This window comes from Ictalurus furcatus, chromosome 1, assembly GCF_023375685.1.
Source record: "Ictalurus furcatus strain D&B chromosome 1, Billie_1.0, whole genome shotgun sequence".
Classification (NCBI taxonomy): domain Eukaryota; kingdom Metazoa; phylum Chordata; class Actinopteri; order Siluriformes; family Ictaluridae; genus Ictalurus; species Ictalurus furcatus.
This window is the reverse complement of record NC_071255.1, coordinates 26,619,026-26,635,189: the sequence shown is the minus strand read 5'-3', so window position 1 is coordinate 26,635,189 and position 16,164 is coordinate 26,619,026. Positions and strand designations below refer to the sequence as shown.

Below are 16,164 nucleotides of genomic sequence, written 5' to 3'. Positions count from 1 at the left end.
GACAGACGACACTGCATCCACCTCACGCAACAACGAGCAGAAACAGAAAACCTAGATCGGATCATCTTTCCTATGCCCTAGCAAACAAAGCCTGTCGCTATCATGACCATGATGCCCCGCCGCCCCCCCCCCCCCCCCCAACATATCAACACAACAAACAACACAGCATACATACAGACAGTCAGTCAGTCCGTTTACATGGACAACAATAATCCGATATTAACCCAATTAAGACAATACTCTGATTAAGAAACTAGCATGTAAACAGCGATTTCTGATGACCTTAATCCGAATAAAGTCATACTCGAAGTAAACACAAACTGAATTAAGACATGTGGAGTATTCCTGTTTTAGTTGCATTATCGACATGCATTAAAGACATGTACACACCTTAATCACACTATTAACATTGTGTGGGAGTTTTCACCACATTTTGCGACAGGACACACACACACACGGTGGTGGTCAACTGTTTAACGGCAAACAAGAGAGCACGCCTGCGTCCGAAACTGCGTACTTACCTACTACAGTATAAAGTACGTGAAATACATGTATTTCGTTTCGTACATGTACACGGTTTGGGACGCAGCTCATGGCTTCCGTTGTCTATCTGCACGTACAGCATGACAAATAATTAACCGCACTTGAAGCTTTCATAAAATTACAAATGAAACACCCAAAACTGTATACGGTACCATAACGAAGACGAACTGTATGTCGATACGTGAAATTCTGGAGGGACGGCATGGCGTGGTGACGTAATGACCTGTGCCGTTAATCGATCTATGTTCTAGAACATGTAAAACGGGTACAAGAAAGGAATATCCTAAAAGCAACTCACCTTAATCACAATATTGTCTTATTCAGAATAAGGTCAATAATTAGATTACTGCTGTCCATGTAAATGTAGTCATTGTTCTTTCACATCATGTGCATATAAAGAAAGAAAAAAAAAAGAAAGAATAACATCAGTAAATCACAAGCAAAAGCTGCCATCAGCATCAGTTGGTCCATTTACAGTTTTAAGTGGATGATGATGATCACAATAAGTATGCCCCTGTGGTTTACATACTGCAGGGCTCAAGAGGGGTTTGTGGCTTTATTTATTATTTTTTTTATAATCAACAAGTATGAAAGATGACAGGGTTTAAACTAATGTCAGTATAACACTCTCTCTCACACTTGTGTATTTCCACTGTATAAAGGAAGGACAATAAAATGATAAAAACCCACTTGATTTGACAAGTTAAATCTACTTGAGTGCAGTTTTAACCTAGGAAAAGTGAGTTATGAATCTGTTTTAACAGCACACTCAGTGGGTGGAAAGTTCACAAAGAAACAGCTCAAACATATATATATATATATATATATATATATATATATATATATATATATATATATATATACACACACACACACACAGAGAGAGAGAGAGAGACAGAGAGACAGTTGGATGTTAGATCCTTAAAATAAAGCTGAAATGTGATCATAAGATGTCCAGAGGGGTTTTCTACACTACACAGCACCCATTCCCAGCCTGAGGAAACATCATTTTGCCTTGACCAGTCATTAGACTACTAGACGACGCTACACTTTTGATTAATAAAAGATTCATCTTTATTTATTCATTTTTAAATAAAAAATTAGAAGACACTACTGTAGCTAGCTATAAAACAGTGCTAATGACTGACGCTAGCTCGAACTAGCTAACCTTGTGACTGTTTATCCAGAAAGAGAATATAAACACCACACAATTAATTACTACCAATTAATAACCGTAATTCTTGCCAATACGCAGAAGATATTTAGTGTGTGTGTGTTAGAGAGAGAGAGTATAGTAGCTTTATGAGCTAAAGCAGGCCGATGGAAAATGTTGCGTTCACTGAGCTAGCTTTGAGGAGATTGCTAGGTTAGCTAATCTAAGCTTAACGTCAATAACAATCCACTCAAACTATTAACTATAAAGACCACAGCAACAGTTTACGGTCTACAAGCAGAAGAAACTCCGAGCTAGTGCATAACCAGCTCAGAGGAAGGTGTTTATAGGTGGGAGGCCGAGAGGATTAAACAGCTCGTCAAAGCTAGCTTAGTTAGTTAGCATCAGCAGTTAGCTGACTGACGCTGATGTGAACGAGATGGTTCACTTCTTGACGCGTTCACTAGTTAAAGCTCAGAATAAGCGACAGATGCAGAGAGAGAGAGAGAGAGAGATATTGATATTGATATTGTCTTACCGAGAGAACTGGGTGGTGTGATTATTCCGTATATCTCTGATCTAGTAGCTCCATTTGGAAGATACGATTCCCCGAAGGATGCCAAATAACCGGCTTGCAGTTGGTAGGTAACATCCTAATTCAGCCCAACGCACTTTCCCTACAGACTACAACTTGGTACGGTCCATGTTCTAGGTGCATAAACACTGCGTATGAAGGGCAAACGGAAATAACGGTCTGTTCTGAGTAATACATTTCATCGGACTGTATTGTTTAGAGTGATACAAAACGCGATACTAGTAAAGTAAGTGTGAAACGTTTGAATTTCGTTTAGCAAAATCTGCGATGTAAAAGTTTGAACCCCTAGAATAGTGGATCGTTCCATGTGGAAGTGGTAAGAGGAAGTGTGTAAGGAATGAACTTGGACGAAAAGTTTTGCCTTTTTTTTTTTTTTTTTTTTTACACGAGTGATTAAGGAATGACCACTACCAAGGGTATTAAAAGTGTGGGGTTGAAATATCAAACAAACAATTTATTGAAGAAATATTGTAAAATATACTGTGGAAATTATTATTATTATTATTATTTAAATATTCTATGTTAATATACTCCTGCTGGGGGGAAAAAAACAACAAACAATAGAAACTATCACTGAAAGTCTAGGTGGCTTAGTGGTTAATACATTTGCCTCACACTTCCAGGGTTGGAGGTTCGATTCCACCACTGCACTGTGTGTTCTCCCTGTGCTGCAGGGGTTTCCTCTGGGTACGCTGGTTTCCTCCCCCAGTCCAAAGACACGTATGGTAGGCTGATTGGCATGTCCAAAGTGTCCGTAGTGTATGAACGGGTGTGTGAATGTGTATGTGATTATGCCCTGCGATGGATTGGCACCCCGTCCAGGGTGTACCCCGATGCTCCCTGGGATAGGCTCCAGGTTCCCTGTGATAAGTGGTATCGAAAATGGATGGATGGATCACAGAAATTCTAATTCTAATTTCCACTACAAATACTATTACAAACAATCAGCTAACCATTACAATGATTGGTTCTTAATGGTCTCCACTAGACACAAGATGTCACCAATAGAAGGCAACAAATTACCAATAGAGACCCACAGGGACCATTACAGTTTCTACTGAAACCAATACGATTCCCATTAAAACCATTACAAATTGTACAAGGGTTTCTAATGTTTTTTGGCTTGTTTGTTTTTCAGCAGGGACATATTTCACATAGTTAATCAATACTGAAATACATGGACTGACCGGGTTGCTTATGCAGCACAGTTTGTTTAAAAAGTTGTGCTTTGTCTCTGTGTTAAGCCATGTCAAACGAGAGGACGTGGTTATAACCACAGCGTACATTTGCATCTGGTTTTAATGCTCAGTCCCACTGAAAACAGCAGTATCTCAGGTTAAGCTTAGACAGTAGGAACAGAACAAATGCTCCCAACTGTTTCTTTTTTCACTCAACATTATCATCAAATACCAAGAAGGCAGAGAAGCGGCATGCGTAACTGTTAGGAGATCCTTATCAGCTATAATTAACAATGACAAGATTAAACGGAGAGTACCAGGAACTGACAAGCATAGTGAAGACCTAAGCAGAATAGTCTATAAAATGACATACAAGAAAAGTAACATACACAATATGCATAACTGTGTACACTGGAAGCTAAGTGAAACTAAACTGAATTAAGAATGAACTTGAACCACATTTGAAGATAAAAACTAGTTGAAACAAATCACAGTATAAATTCAGGGCATGCTTTATCATTAGTGGCCCAGGGTCCCCAATTTGATCCTGAGCTCAGGTTACTGTGTATGTGGAGGTTCACATCTTCTTCTGGGTTCTCTGGTTTCCTCCCACCTCAGAAAAACATTCCGGTAGGTGGATTGGATACACTAAAATTGCCTTTAGATGTGAATGAGTGTGTACGTGGTGATCTGTGATGGACTGGTGTATTCGCACATCACACACAGCAGTTTGAGAATACAATATGGATCCACGCAACCTTGAACAGGATAAAGCTCTCAGTGAGGGTGAATTAAGGAACAAATCGGTGAATTGCTGAAATGCATTCAAGAATATTCAGAGTAATTACTTAGTAATTCATGCCAATGATTAAATAGTATGCATAAAAAATTGCAAATTTCAATAACTATCAAAAGGCTTTGACACACTACCTCCAAGTGCTGCAACATGTACCCTAGTAATAACAGCTCATGATCAGGAGGTTCTGTCCTCAAATTTCCACTTGGTAATCAAATGTGTGTTCTTGTTACACAACAACGTGACTCAAATCAGTGATATTAGCAGCCATGGGGAAGTGCTCAGTGCCTGCCGTGCTTCTGAAATTTTTGCTGATGCTCCGAGTAGTGTCTTGTAAAATTAGAAAAAGCAGAGATTTTATCATACGGCTCTACTGACGTCAGAGGTCTGACATGACAGATTTACATCAGGACACATGATTAAACCTCTGGCACCCTCTGGCACACACACACAAACACACACACACTCAAAGAGAGGGTCTAGGACTATCCACAGTACACACAAAATTTGACCTCTAATTCATTTCTGACAGTTTGTGACTGTCTGATCCCCAGATGTGACCATAAATGATATGATGTTTAACGCATACTGTGCAATCACACAATAATTATCATTTGTGCAACATTTATGCAATGAAGAAAGAAACAGTATGAGATGACTTCTCTTTAAGCAACTAAAACTTATTTAGTATTTCAGTTTGCCTGAAAAAGAGCTTTAAAAAATAGGCGGTTTTATTGATCTACAAGTGGCCACAAGGTGTCGCTATAAGATGTCGCTTTGGTGCACTTTTCCGACCCTCATCCCTATTTAAATCCTGAACATTATATACTATATATCTCATCACATTCTGTCAGATGTCAATATAATATGTGCTCACATGAAAACCACAGGTCTCTGAGGTTCCCCAGATCCGTAAACAACCAAAATAAATAAATAAATAAACAAAAACAAATGATCAGGACTACCAACATATATGACAACTTGTCTAACTAGTTAAATTGTTCATCTGTCCATCCATCCATCGATTTTCTGTGCCGATTATCTTACACAGGGTCGTGGGGGAACCTGAAGCCTATTCCAGGAAGCTGGGGGACATCCTGGACGGGTAGCCAACCCATCACAGGGAACAATCACACACACACACACACACACACACACACACACACACACACACACTATAGACAATTGGGAAATGCCAATCAGCTTACAACGCATGTCTTTGGACTGGGGGAGGAAACCAGAGTACCTGGAGGAAACCTCCAAAGTGTGGGGAAAACATGCAAACTCCACACACACAGGGCGGAGACGGGAATTGATCCCCAAACTCTGGAGGTGCGAGGCAAGCATGGTAACCACTAAAAAAATACATTCTCACTCAAAAAAGAAATAAATTATTAATTCACTTACACGTACTCTTACACCTCTACTCTGTGCACTTTGCTCCTCTAGCACTGAATAAAAAATCTTGTATGGTAGCACTACTTGTATTGTTCTCTGCTTGATATATCACTTTGCTTGTACTACCTCATTTGAAAGTCGCTTTGGATAAAAACTTCTGCTAAAAATGCAAGATGCATAAGGATAAGAAAGTATTTCTACACACACACAGTAGTATTCAGTTATTATAACCTAGACAGCACCGTGCTAGTTTCATTTTTGGTGGTTTGGCAGTAAGACTTTGCAGGAAAGACTAGAGGGAGGGGTCATATTTGTTTGGATTTCGAGTTTCAAAACAGCAAGCTCCAAGCCAACCATGGACAAGACACAATGTGTGCAGTTGTGCAAATGCAATCACACTTGCAGGGAAAAAACGCACAAAATACAATGTACAAATAGTATTACTTTTCATCAGTGACGTGCAGAAAATTTCACACACTGGAATACAACCTTCACTGAACTGCTTGATCTCTTTTGTGAAAAACACACACTGGATACAGACTTCTGGGCTCTGTGCAAATCCAGTCTCTCTGTTTTCAAGAAATTGGAAAGAACCCAAAGTTGTTAATCCTGGCTATAAAAATAAACAAAATGATTCTACTTCTGCTTATGTCTCAGAGAATAGATGGCCCATATATTAATAAAACAATATTTAAATGTTCAATACAAAGAGTTTTCTTCACCATTACCTTGTATGCTTAGTGAACTTTGAACTACACAATGGATGGGAAGGCGAGGATATGTTTTGGGACCTAGCTACGAGCTCTGTTTATTACAGCATGTTTATATCTGCACACAAATCATTGCAGACTTGTTTTAGTAATAGAACAGCTGTAATGTTGGCCAATAAAACACACCCATTTCTATGTTTTAAGCTATTGCTGCATTGTAGCACATACAGCTTGATTCCAGACAGTTACATTTGGAGAGATTCAGCCTTCATGAGTGTAAATATTGTGCATGCTTCTACAGTGCATTAACTCACTAACTCTACTAAGATGTCATTTCTGCTCTGGCTCTGTAGTGCACTGGAAATGAAATGAAACAATAGGTGTTAGCTTTAATTAAATACTCTTAATTTATACAAATTCCAGCCTTGTTTTGCACACACAGCTTTTTATTTAGAAAAGATGAGTTGTGCAAACTATAGTTTCACACACAGATTACAAAAACTGATTGTGATGTGGGTCAACCATTAGCATCAGTTAATTAGTGAATGCTTTTATCAACATCAGTTACATACTAATATCTGGAAAGACAAGAAGTAATACAAGGCATGATGGAGTTAACTATATGCTGATAACTAAGCAGGAAGAATTATGGATTACTGTTCCATGTATATTTTTGAGAAACAAGAGCTGCCATTTCACAGCCAGATGTCGGAGGTGCAGTCCCCACCAGGGTATCGAACCTCGTGAGCAAGAGCAGGACCGTCAGGTTCCTGTCCGAAATCCACCAAGAAATTCTCATTCAGCGTCAGGCCACCCTTCACTGTGTCCACATCAATCTGCAGCATGACTGAGCCTTGCCTAAAAACAGAAGCAACAACACATTTGGCAAATCACATTTTTCTCCATTTTGATGTTTGACTTGAATGTTAACTGAAGCTCTTGACCTGTATCTGCATGATTTTATGCATTGCACTGCTGCCACAAGATTGGCTGACTGGATAATTGCATAAATGAGCAGGTGTTCCTACTAAAGCACTTGGTGACTCTATGTGTGTCTCACTTTATCATCTCAGGGTAGAACTGTTTGTCCCATGCACTGTATAGAGAAGTAGTCACATAGAGTCTTTTCCCATCCAGGCTCAGCTGCAGCATCTGTGGACTTCCTGGTATTCGCTTGCCCTGATTTGCAAGAAAATATTTAATAGTAGATTGTTTTAAGATTGTGTTTTTCTAGTGCTTTTAAAACTAATCCGTTATCCTATTTTAATTCACGATCAAGCCCATATCAGTAATACTTATTTACAATGTCTGAAAAACCTATTCTTAAAATACTGATTGAACCTTCATATCAGATGAATTCCCAGCTTTTTGCATACCTTCACTATCCGTGGGGAAGGTTGCTGTTCCAGTTCCTTGTCCTCTAGTACTTTAACAGGACCATCGTTTTGAATGCTGCCTCCCAGAAAGACCTTACAACAAGCAGTTTTAGTAAATTGGTAGCGAGACCATATCAAACTTTAAGTTTTTATTTCATAAAGCTTTACACGACTATTAATAGATTCCTTAATTCTCCTAGTGCTATCCCACCTGGCCCACCATACGGGGTTTCCTCTTGTCAGTGATGTCATACTGTCGAACGTCTCCATGCAACCAGTTGCTGAAGTACAGGAAGCGGTCATCCAGTGAGAGTAAAATGTCTGTGATGAGACCTGAAGCAAGACACATTCACATACATAAACACATTTGTGCTCATGAACACTCTAGGTTTCAATATAGTCTAAAAAAGTCCTCACTTGGCATCTCCGGTAGGACCCAACCCTCTACTTTTTTCTTAGGAACCTTGATTACTTTCTCTGCAGCCCAGTCCCCTTTCTAAGAAACAGAAACCTTGCTGGTAAGTTTAACCGTTATAGCCTTAACATAATGACCATAGCAATTTCATAGGAGGAATTTCTGGAAAGTTTAACATTTGCTTGCCGGAGTCTTGTAGAAGCGGAACACAGTGCCCTGGAGTGCACAGCCCACATAACCCTCAGCTGCAGCAGGGTCATGCAGAAAGCGGATCTCTAGAGGAATGGCCCCTTCTTCTCCCAGATGCAGAGTCTGCATATGCTTGTGAGTGGTCCAGTCCCACACATGGATGCGCTCTCCATAGTGACCTGCAGAGAGAAGTCTAAAATCACATTTTGTTCTACAACCCCAATTATAAAAAATTTGGGACATTGTGTAAAATGTAAATAAAAACTATGAATGAATAATGATGGCTACAAGACCACAAATCAAAAGAGAATCAACAAGGAACACACCTGCTTTGACATCTGCAGGATTGAATCCCTTGGCGAGTACTTTGGGTGCTCCCCACTCGGTGCTAATCATCACATTATGACGTGGTTGGTACCAGAAGTCATATCCAAAGGGCGCTGCTTCACCAGGCAATTCCCAGTTTCCAATCACTTCAAATGTCTCACCATCCAACAACACGAATCCACCTAGTCACACACACATCAAATGTACCCTCTATACTGTAAACATCATTAGGCACTCGTAAAAACTGCTTAAGGTTCTTATAATAAGTGCTGATTTTTACTTTCTGAATATAAATTGTGAATACAGCATAGTCATTAATAATCTTTAATAGAGTTATTATAGATATATAATATGTACTTCAATTCCCCAAAGTGGTATATTACCCTTTCCATTTCCTGAGGGGTCGCCCAGGGTACTGATCATGATTTGGCCAGTGCCCAAGCAGTGAGAAGTATGAGGATTGGCCAGGCCACATTTCCAGAACACCTCCACAGGTTCTACTGTCTATTGGAAGAAACTGATTAATGGGAAAGGCTAAACCTCTATGCATTTTATAGTATACAATGATTAGCCACTTTAATAGGAACACGTACACCTGTGCATTCATGCAGTTATGCAATCAGTCAATCATGTGGCAGCAGCACAATGCATAAAATCATGCAGATACAGTTCAAGAGTTCCAGTTAATATTCACATCAAACAGAATGGGTAAAAATGTTAGTGATCTCAGTGACTATGACTGGTTGTTGGTGGTAGATGGGCTGGTTTGAGTATTTATCGAACTGTTGTGATCTCCTGAAATGTTCATACACAACAGTCTTTAGAGGTTACCTCGAATGGTGTGGAAAAACAAAAAACATCCAATGAGTGGCAGTTCTGGCAGAAATGCCTCAGTAATGAGAGAGGTCAGAGGAGAATGGCTAGACTAGTTCATGTTAAGAGGAAAGTGGTGCTTACAGTAACTCAAATAACCAAGAAAAGGAATCTGAGGCAAGAGTGGGGACAGGCTCATCAAAATAGGGCAGGTGTACAGGTCATCTGTCCAGTTTAGGGTCTTGACCTATATCTGCACTACTGCATGCATTGCACTGTGCCACATGATTTGCTGAATGGGTAATTACATGAATGAGTGAGTGTACAGGTGGTCCTAATAAAGTGGCCAGTGAGTCTTTAACTTTCTAGCATTTTTTCAGCATTATGTAGTTTTGTGACTGAGCATGCAGCTTTACACTGTGCTGTAATGCTATAAACAATTGCCACTTAAATGACTGCTACCATCCCAACACCCAAAATATAACTTGTAACTATGCAATTTATCCTAATACACTCACCACTCATATAGATAATCTATGTTTGTGTTGTGGGAGAACATGCAAGTAAGAACTTCTTTGCATATTGTACACTGTATGTGAGAACATGGCAATAAACTTAATCTTAAATCTTTAAAAAAAAATAATAAAAAAAAATAAAAAAAATAAACTAATTTCAGAGAAATCTTGCCAGGTCAAAGCATTCACCTTGAACATTATGCAGCCCAGGTAAGTGATATTCTCCAACAGAGAATGTTGCAATTTCTCTGCAATTCCTCACCTTGTGAAGTCGTGGAGCACGGGCATCTGTTCCCACATCAATAACGTAGATCCGGGAGGAGATCAGGGAGGGTAAGATAAGCCGGTTGCGTTTTTTGGAGGCATCACCAAAACAACTGCTGCAGGTATTCCATCCAGAGTGGTGCAGCTCATCGTTCATATTGGGCATAGGCAACCTGTGAATGACCTACACACACCCAATGTACACATGCATTATTAACTAGAAAAGTATCAAATAAAAACAAAGATTGGTTAATAAAGAAGCAAAGCCTTAATTAGTACAGCGCTGCACAGACCTAACTCTTTCTTCTATTTTGTCTTACCTTGCAATAAGTGGGAGATTTGGGATTGACATCAACGGTTGCAAGATAGTCAGGCTTTCGGATTTCAGTATTCCGGTAAATACAGGGCAGGTAAACAATCTCCTCTTGAGGACCTTGGGGAATATTCATGTTACAAGTTATCATTTTGCATCTTTTTCTTTGGATGGATTCAGTAATACCAAGCTTTGTCTTGCCTCACCATTCATGGCATCCAGAGGACTTTTGTAACCTGGTCCACACCCTGAGCAGGTAGATGCTGTAAGTAGAAGAAAGAAAAACAACCTGATACTAAAGCAAATCCACATCAAGGTTGTCAAATAGTACTTGAATAAGTATGTGACAAATTAAAGCATTAAAAACAACAAAGTGTCTTATTAAGGCATTGAGCCACCATTAGCCACCAAAACAGCTTCAGTGAACCTAGGCCCGGATTCTACACGTCTCTGGAACTCTATTGGAAGAATGAACACTCCTCCAAAAGATACTCCCTCAATCTAGTGACTGTGAAGGCCATAGCATATAATTTACACAATTTTCATACTCATCAAACCAGTCAGTGAGCCTTATTGCCTTGTCGATGTGAATGTGCTATCCTAGAAGAGACCACTTCCAACAGGATAGAAATGTTTCATTAGGATAAAGGTGATCAGTAAGAAGTACTTGTACTGGTTTGCAGTGACCGTTCCCTCTAAAGCAGTGGTCACCAACTCTGTTCCTGGAGATCTAACTTCCTGAAGACATTAGCTCCAACCATAAATGTGGTTGGAAAAAAAATCAATTCATTGCCGGAAGAAGTTCTTCATCAACTAAAACAGGTGTGTTTGATTTTGGTTGGAGATGATCTCAGGGAAGAGAGTTGGTGAGCACAACTCTAATGGAACACATGGACCCAAACCATGCCAGCAAAATGCCTGCCACAGCATAACAGCACAATATTTCCCTTTAGTTTTATGTGTGTCCCAATCTTTGTTAAAGTAATAACATTCTTATAAATTCCTACAGAGGTTCTAGTAAATCAAGGAATGATAGGACTATGTTCCACTGAAGGAATTTCGACATCTGTAAAATGATTACACCACTCATAAACTAAAGTTTTGGCTGTGGGTGAGTAAGGACATAATAGAAACTAGAATTAGTCCAGGGAGACAGATTCAGAGTCAAAACCTGTTCACTACCACTTTCACATGTAAATGAAACTGAAAAGAACATTAATTTAGTTCTAATTAGTAACCAAAACCGGCGAAGCATCTATACAGATTAGAGATCGATACAAATACTGTTTTATAGATAAGGCATTTTAAACTGTCCTTATTTTCAAATCACAGAACATATCTTTTGCAGAGGGATGTCGTCTTTCAGATAGGTAGACTATATTAAGCAATAAACTCCCTGTCACTGGCTAACCAGTAGTGCAATATTACTGGCAGCCAAGGCTTGGATTTACAATACTTTACCGAATTCATGTAGCAAGAGTTCCTCTTTTGTTTGATCAGATGTGATAAGAGTAAGGTGATACTTTTATCACATTTTCACATCATGTAAAGGTGTAAAAGCTAAGTGAATATCTCTGAATGTTTTAAGGTAAAGTTAGTTTGAATTAAAATCAAATTAAAAACAGCGTGGCTTGTAGTACGCTAGTCAGTTCCAGACAGTTGACACTTCTGCACAATTTGGTGATACTACAATGAAAGAAAAATTAATCTGGCTCCCTGAATAAGTTTCCATCAAAACGGATAATAAAAATAAACTTATTTGAAATTAAATATAAATTATAATGATTATTTTATATAATTCATTGTTGAAAAGGTCAGCTAAAGGATACATTGGCTTTTATAAGAGAAGCAACAGATGTGACATTTCTCAACAACTTAAGAGACTGCAAGCCCTGCCAAAGGTTATACAACATCCGTCCTCTAATAAACAGAAAAAAACTCCAAGGGATACACAAATATCTTACAGAAATATTTCATGACAGTCTTTATGCAAGACAAAACCTTTGGCTGTTTTTTGTTGAATTCTATCTTTTTATCATGAGGTTAGTGTTTATTATATTATATTATATTATTTTATATAATATTTTATATATACACTTATTAAAGGTGCTAATGGTGTGTAATTCCATTCATTTCTGCATCTGACATTTAGTCTACTGTGCTTTGAATATGCTTACTGTCACAAAAAAAATGACAAATTATATGATTTGAATTCTTATGTATCTCAGCTCCAGCTGAGATTTTATACTGAACATCTTAGAGACACAAAAGAGAAGAGTTTCAAGTTACAGCACATCACCACTTTCCAATAAGAGAGCATGGTACAGATATGGCATAAAACTATCTCCTTCAGTACCAAGCAAAAAAGCGATATGCAAATATTTGCCCTCTGTGTATAGCTTTTGAAAAGAACCCTCACAAAGGATTCACAATTGAAATACACTAATTTAACACTGGTTAAGGCGTAGTGGCCCGAGCAACAGCTAGATGTAACCCATATATTGTTTTGACCATCTGTTCATGCAGGGTGTCACCAGTAATGACCATATCAATAGTGGACACATGTAGTCAGCTTTTAATCGATACCACAGTGTCCTGTGCATACAGGTCCATGCAACATTTCCATGTATAGAAGTTTTAACAGGGGACAACACCATAATCAGAGGAGAGTTTATGTATATATATATATATATATATATATATATATATATATATATATAATATATATATATATATATAATATATAATATATATATATATATATAATATATAATATATATATATATATATATAATATATATATATATATATAATATATAATATATATATATATATATATATATATATATATATATATATATATATATATATATATAAATATATAAAAGTTTTTGTAATCTGTTCCTTTTTTTTTTTTTTTTACTTCGGGCAGTAAGAACAGATGAGTGAATGACCTTTTAATGAATTTAAGTGTAAATTTATACATTTTGTGTGTGGCTGTTTGCACAGTGGATACAATAGCACAATAGCAATAGCATAATTGCTAGCATAGTGAATAACAATAAAAGAAGAAAACAACAAAAATGAGCCCTTCCCTGCTGAAAAAAATCCCCAACATCTCATAAAATTTGTAATAGTTTTAATGTTTATAATGGAAATTGTATTGGTTTTAATGGAAACTGTAATGGTCCCTGTGGGTTTCTACTGGTAATCTGTTGCCTTCTATTATCATTCTTAGAGGAAAAGATGTTATGAATAAATAAAGTATTTACGTTTTTGTTTCTGAGACTGTTGGAGCACTTCCCCATCTAAAGTCAATAAAAGCCTAAAGTTTGCACTTCATTGTTTGTACTGCTCCAAAACACCCGACTCAACTGAACCTCCCAGACAGGTAAACCAGGTGTGTTGTAGATGAAGAAACAGACATGATTCGTGAAATCGTGTACTGTGACAGCTGAGTTGTTAGGTTTTAACAAAAACACTACTTGCTCCACAAGAACTCACTTTTTCTGTATTTACATAAGTATTTTAGAGCAAATCTGGTACTTTATGTACAAATCTGCTCCTTTTTTTTATTATTATTTTTTTTTACTTCAGGCAGTAAGAACAGATGAGTGAATGACCTTTTAATGCAGTTATTTATACATTTATTTATACATTTTGTGTGGCTGTTTGCACACATAATTGCTAGCACAGCGAGTAACACTAAAAGAAGAGAACAACAAAAATGAGCCCTTTCCTGCTGAAAAAACCACCAAACTCTCATACAATTCGCAATAGTTTTAATGGTTATAATGGGAATTGCATTGGTTTTAATGGAAACTGTAATGGTCCCTGTAGGTCTCTACTGGTAATCTGTTGCCTTCTTATTAGTGGGATGTTATGTCTAGTGGATACAATTAAGGACAATTACGTTTAAAACATTTTAGATCTTATAATTGCTTAGATGAGAATTTGCACATTGGGTACATAGTAGGCTACATGTACCCAGCCCATGGGAATTGAATCTGATTTATACCCAAAGAGACATTTCTTTACTTGTTATAGTGACCGTCTAAAATCAACACAATAATAAAAAAAAGACCAATATAAAAACAAACGTAGCTTTAAACAGTTACAGCAGCCATGCCCTTTTTACATATACACTACAAAACCTTTCTTGGTGCAGATTTAACAGGCACTACCATGCGAGCATGATTAGTAAAAATCCCACTGTCAACGAAAAAATGAAACCCATTTAATTTTTTTGACGAAATACCATTTCTGAAGTGTAAACTACAGCCGAGTGTGTACAACTCGCAAAAGTTCGCATACATGTGCACGAACCGGAAAAGTGCCCAAACTTCAGCCAGTGGTATTTAAGACGCAATTAGACGGATACTTACCCATTCTGTTCAAACTGGTGAAAAGTTTCCCAAAGTTAGGAGTGAGTGCAAGTAGCAGGAAGCTCGGGGAAGACCGAGAAGTGAGACGCGTGCTGGAGACTGCAGGAGAAAGAGACGCTTATGCAACCAGGACTAAGAGGGAAAACTGGAAATGGCGTTAATCATTTATTAACACGAAGCTTTCAAACCAGAAGTGCGCCCCAGTCGTCTGGTCTAGTTTACCCGAGCTGGGTTTTCAAATGCTTTCATCCTGTAGGCGTGAGATTTAAAATGAACACCATGGAAAAATATTTTTGGGACTCTTATTAAATTCATAAATGTGTGTATTCCTTTAGAGTGCTGGTGAAGTTCAAAATACAGAGTATTGATATGCAAGTGTAGAGTAAACCTTACTATACATGCCTTACCAAATTAGGACTGAGCTATAAAAAAAAGGCTATGCTATTTAAATGATACCCAGAAAATGTTTGTAGGTGTGAATGCAAACTCGAAATGTTAAGATCATTCATTCTTCTCCAGTCACCACTGGATCCTACACAGGTCATGGTGGATCTGAAGCCTATCCTGAGAACTGATCACAAAGTGGAAATACAACTTAAGGCTCAATGGTTACGGACCTGGGTTACTGATCAGAAGGTCGGAGGTTTAAGTCCCAGCACTGCCAGGCTGCCACCGTTGGGCCCTTAACCAAGGCCCTTAACCCTCTCTGCTCCAGGGGTGCCGTATCATGGCTGACCCTGCACTCTGACCCCGACTTCCTAACAAGGGATATGCCAAGAAAAGAATTTCACTGTGCAGTAATGGATGTGTGACAAAGAAGTGCTTCTTCTTGTAACTTGCACAGGATTTATTTAACCCACCTGATGGAAAAACACCCCAAAAGAAACCATCACAGAAATTCCCCTCAATTTGGACACAACTTACACTATATGGCCAAAAGTATGTGGACACCTGACCATCGCAGCCATATGTGGACCTTCACCAAACTTGCCACAAATTTGGAAGCATAAAATTGTCTAGTAGGTCTTTGTAAGTTGTAGCATTAAGATTTCCCTTCCCTGGACAAAGAGGCCTAGCCCATATCTCTTCCAGCATTATCATACCCTTGTGCACAAAGCGAGGTTCATAAAGACATGGTTTGCCAGATTTGGGCTGGAAGAACTTGAGTAGCCTGCACAGAGCCCTGACCTCAAC

The 16,164-nt window shown here is 38.3% G+C and overlaps 2 protein-coding genes across 3 annotated transcripts in view; both read right to left on the bottom strand.

Annotated features, from left to right (window-relative positions):
- pi4kb (phosphatidylinositol 4-kinase, catalytic, beta) overlaps nucleotides 1-2,374 on the bottom strand; it is a 26,090-nt gene extending 23,716 nt beyond the window's left edge. Inside the window, exons 1-2 of one of the 2 annotated variants that reach the window (XM_053634682.1) lie at nucleotides 2,235-2,308; nucleotides 842-918 (exon numbers count right to left, since the gene is read on the bottom strand). The gene's annotated coding sequence lies outside the window, so the exon portion shown is untranslated. Of the gene's footprint in view, nucleotides 1-841; nucleotides 919-2,234 lie in introns of both variants that reach the window. The other variant, XM_053634673.1, reaches the window with a different exon arrangement.
- A 4,424-nt stretch (nucleotides 2,375-6,798) lies between these two features.
- selenbp1 (selenium binding protein 1) lies at nucleotides 6,799-15,175 on the bottom strand. Its single transcript, XM_053634641.1, has 12 exons — nucleotides 14,971-15,175; nucleotides 10,792-10,848; nucleotides 10,593-10,705; nucleotides 10,271-10,456; nucleotides 9,064-9,184; nucleotides 8,680-8,862; nucleotides 8,351-8,532; nucleotides 8,167-8,245; nucleotides 7,961-8,082; nucleotides 7,750-7,842; nucleotides 7,434-7,552; nucleotides 6,799-7,231 (listed from the first exon to the last, which is right to left on the bottom strand). The coding sequence occupies exons 1-12, from the start codon at nucleotides 14,972-14,974 to the stop codon at nucleotides 7,069-7,071; spliced, it is 1,422 nt and encodes a 473-aa protein (XP_053490616.1). The 5' UTR covers nucleotides 14,975-15,175; the 3' UTR covers nucleotides 6,799-7,068.
- Nucleotides 15,176-16,164: the final 989 nt, after the last annotated feature.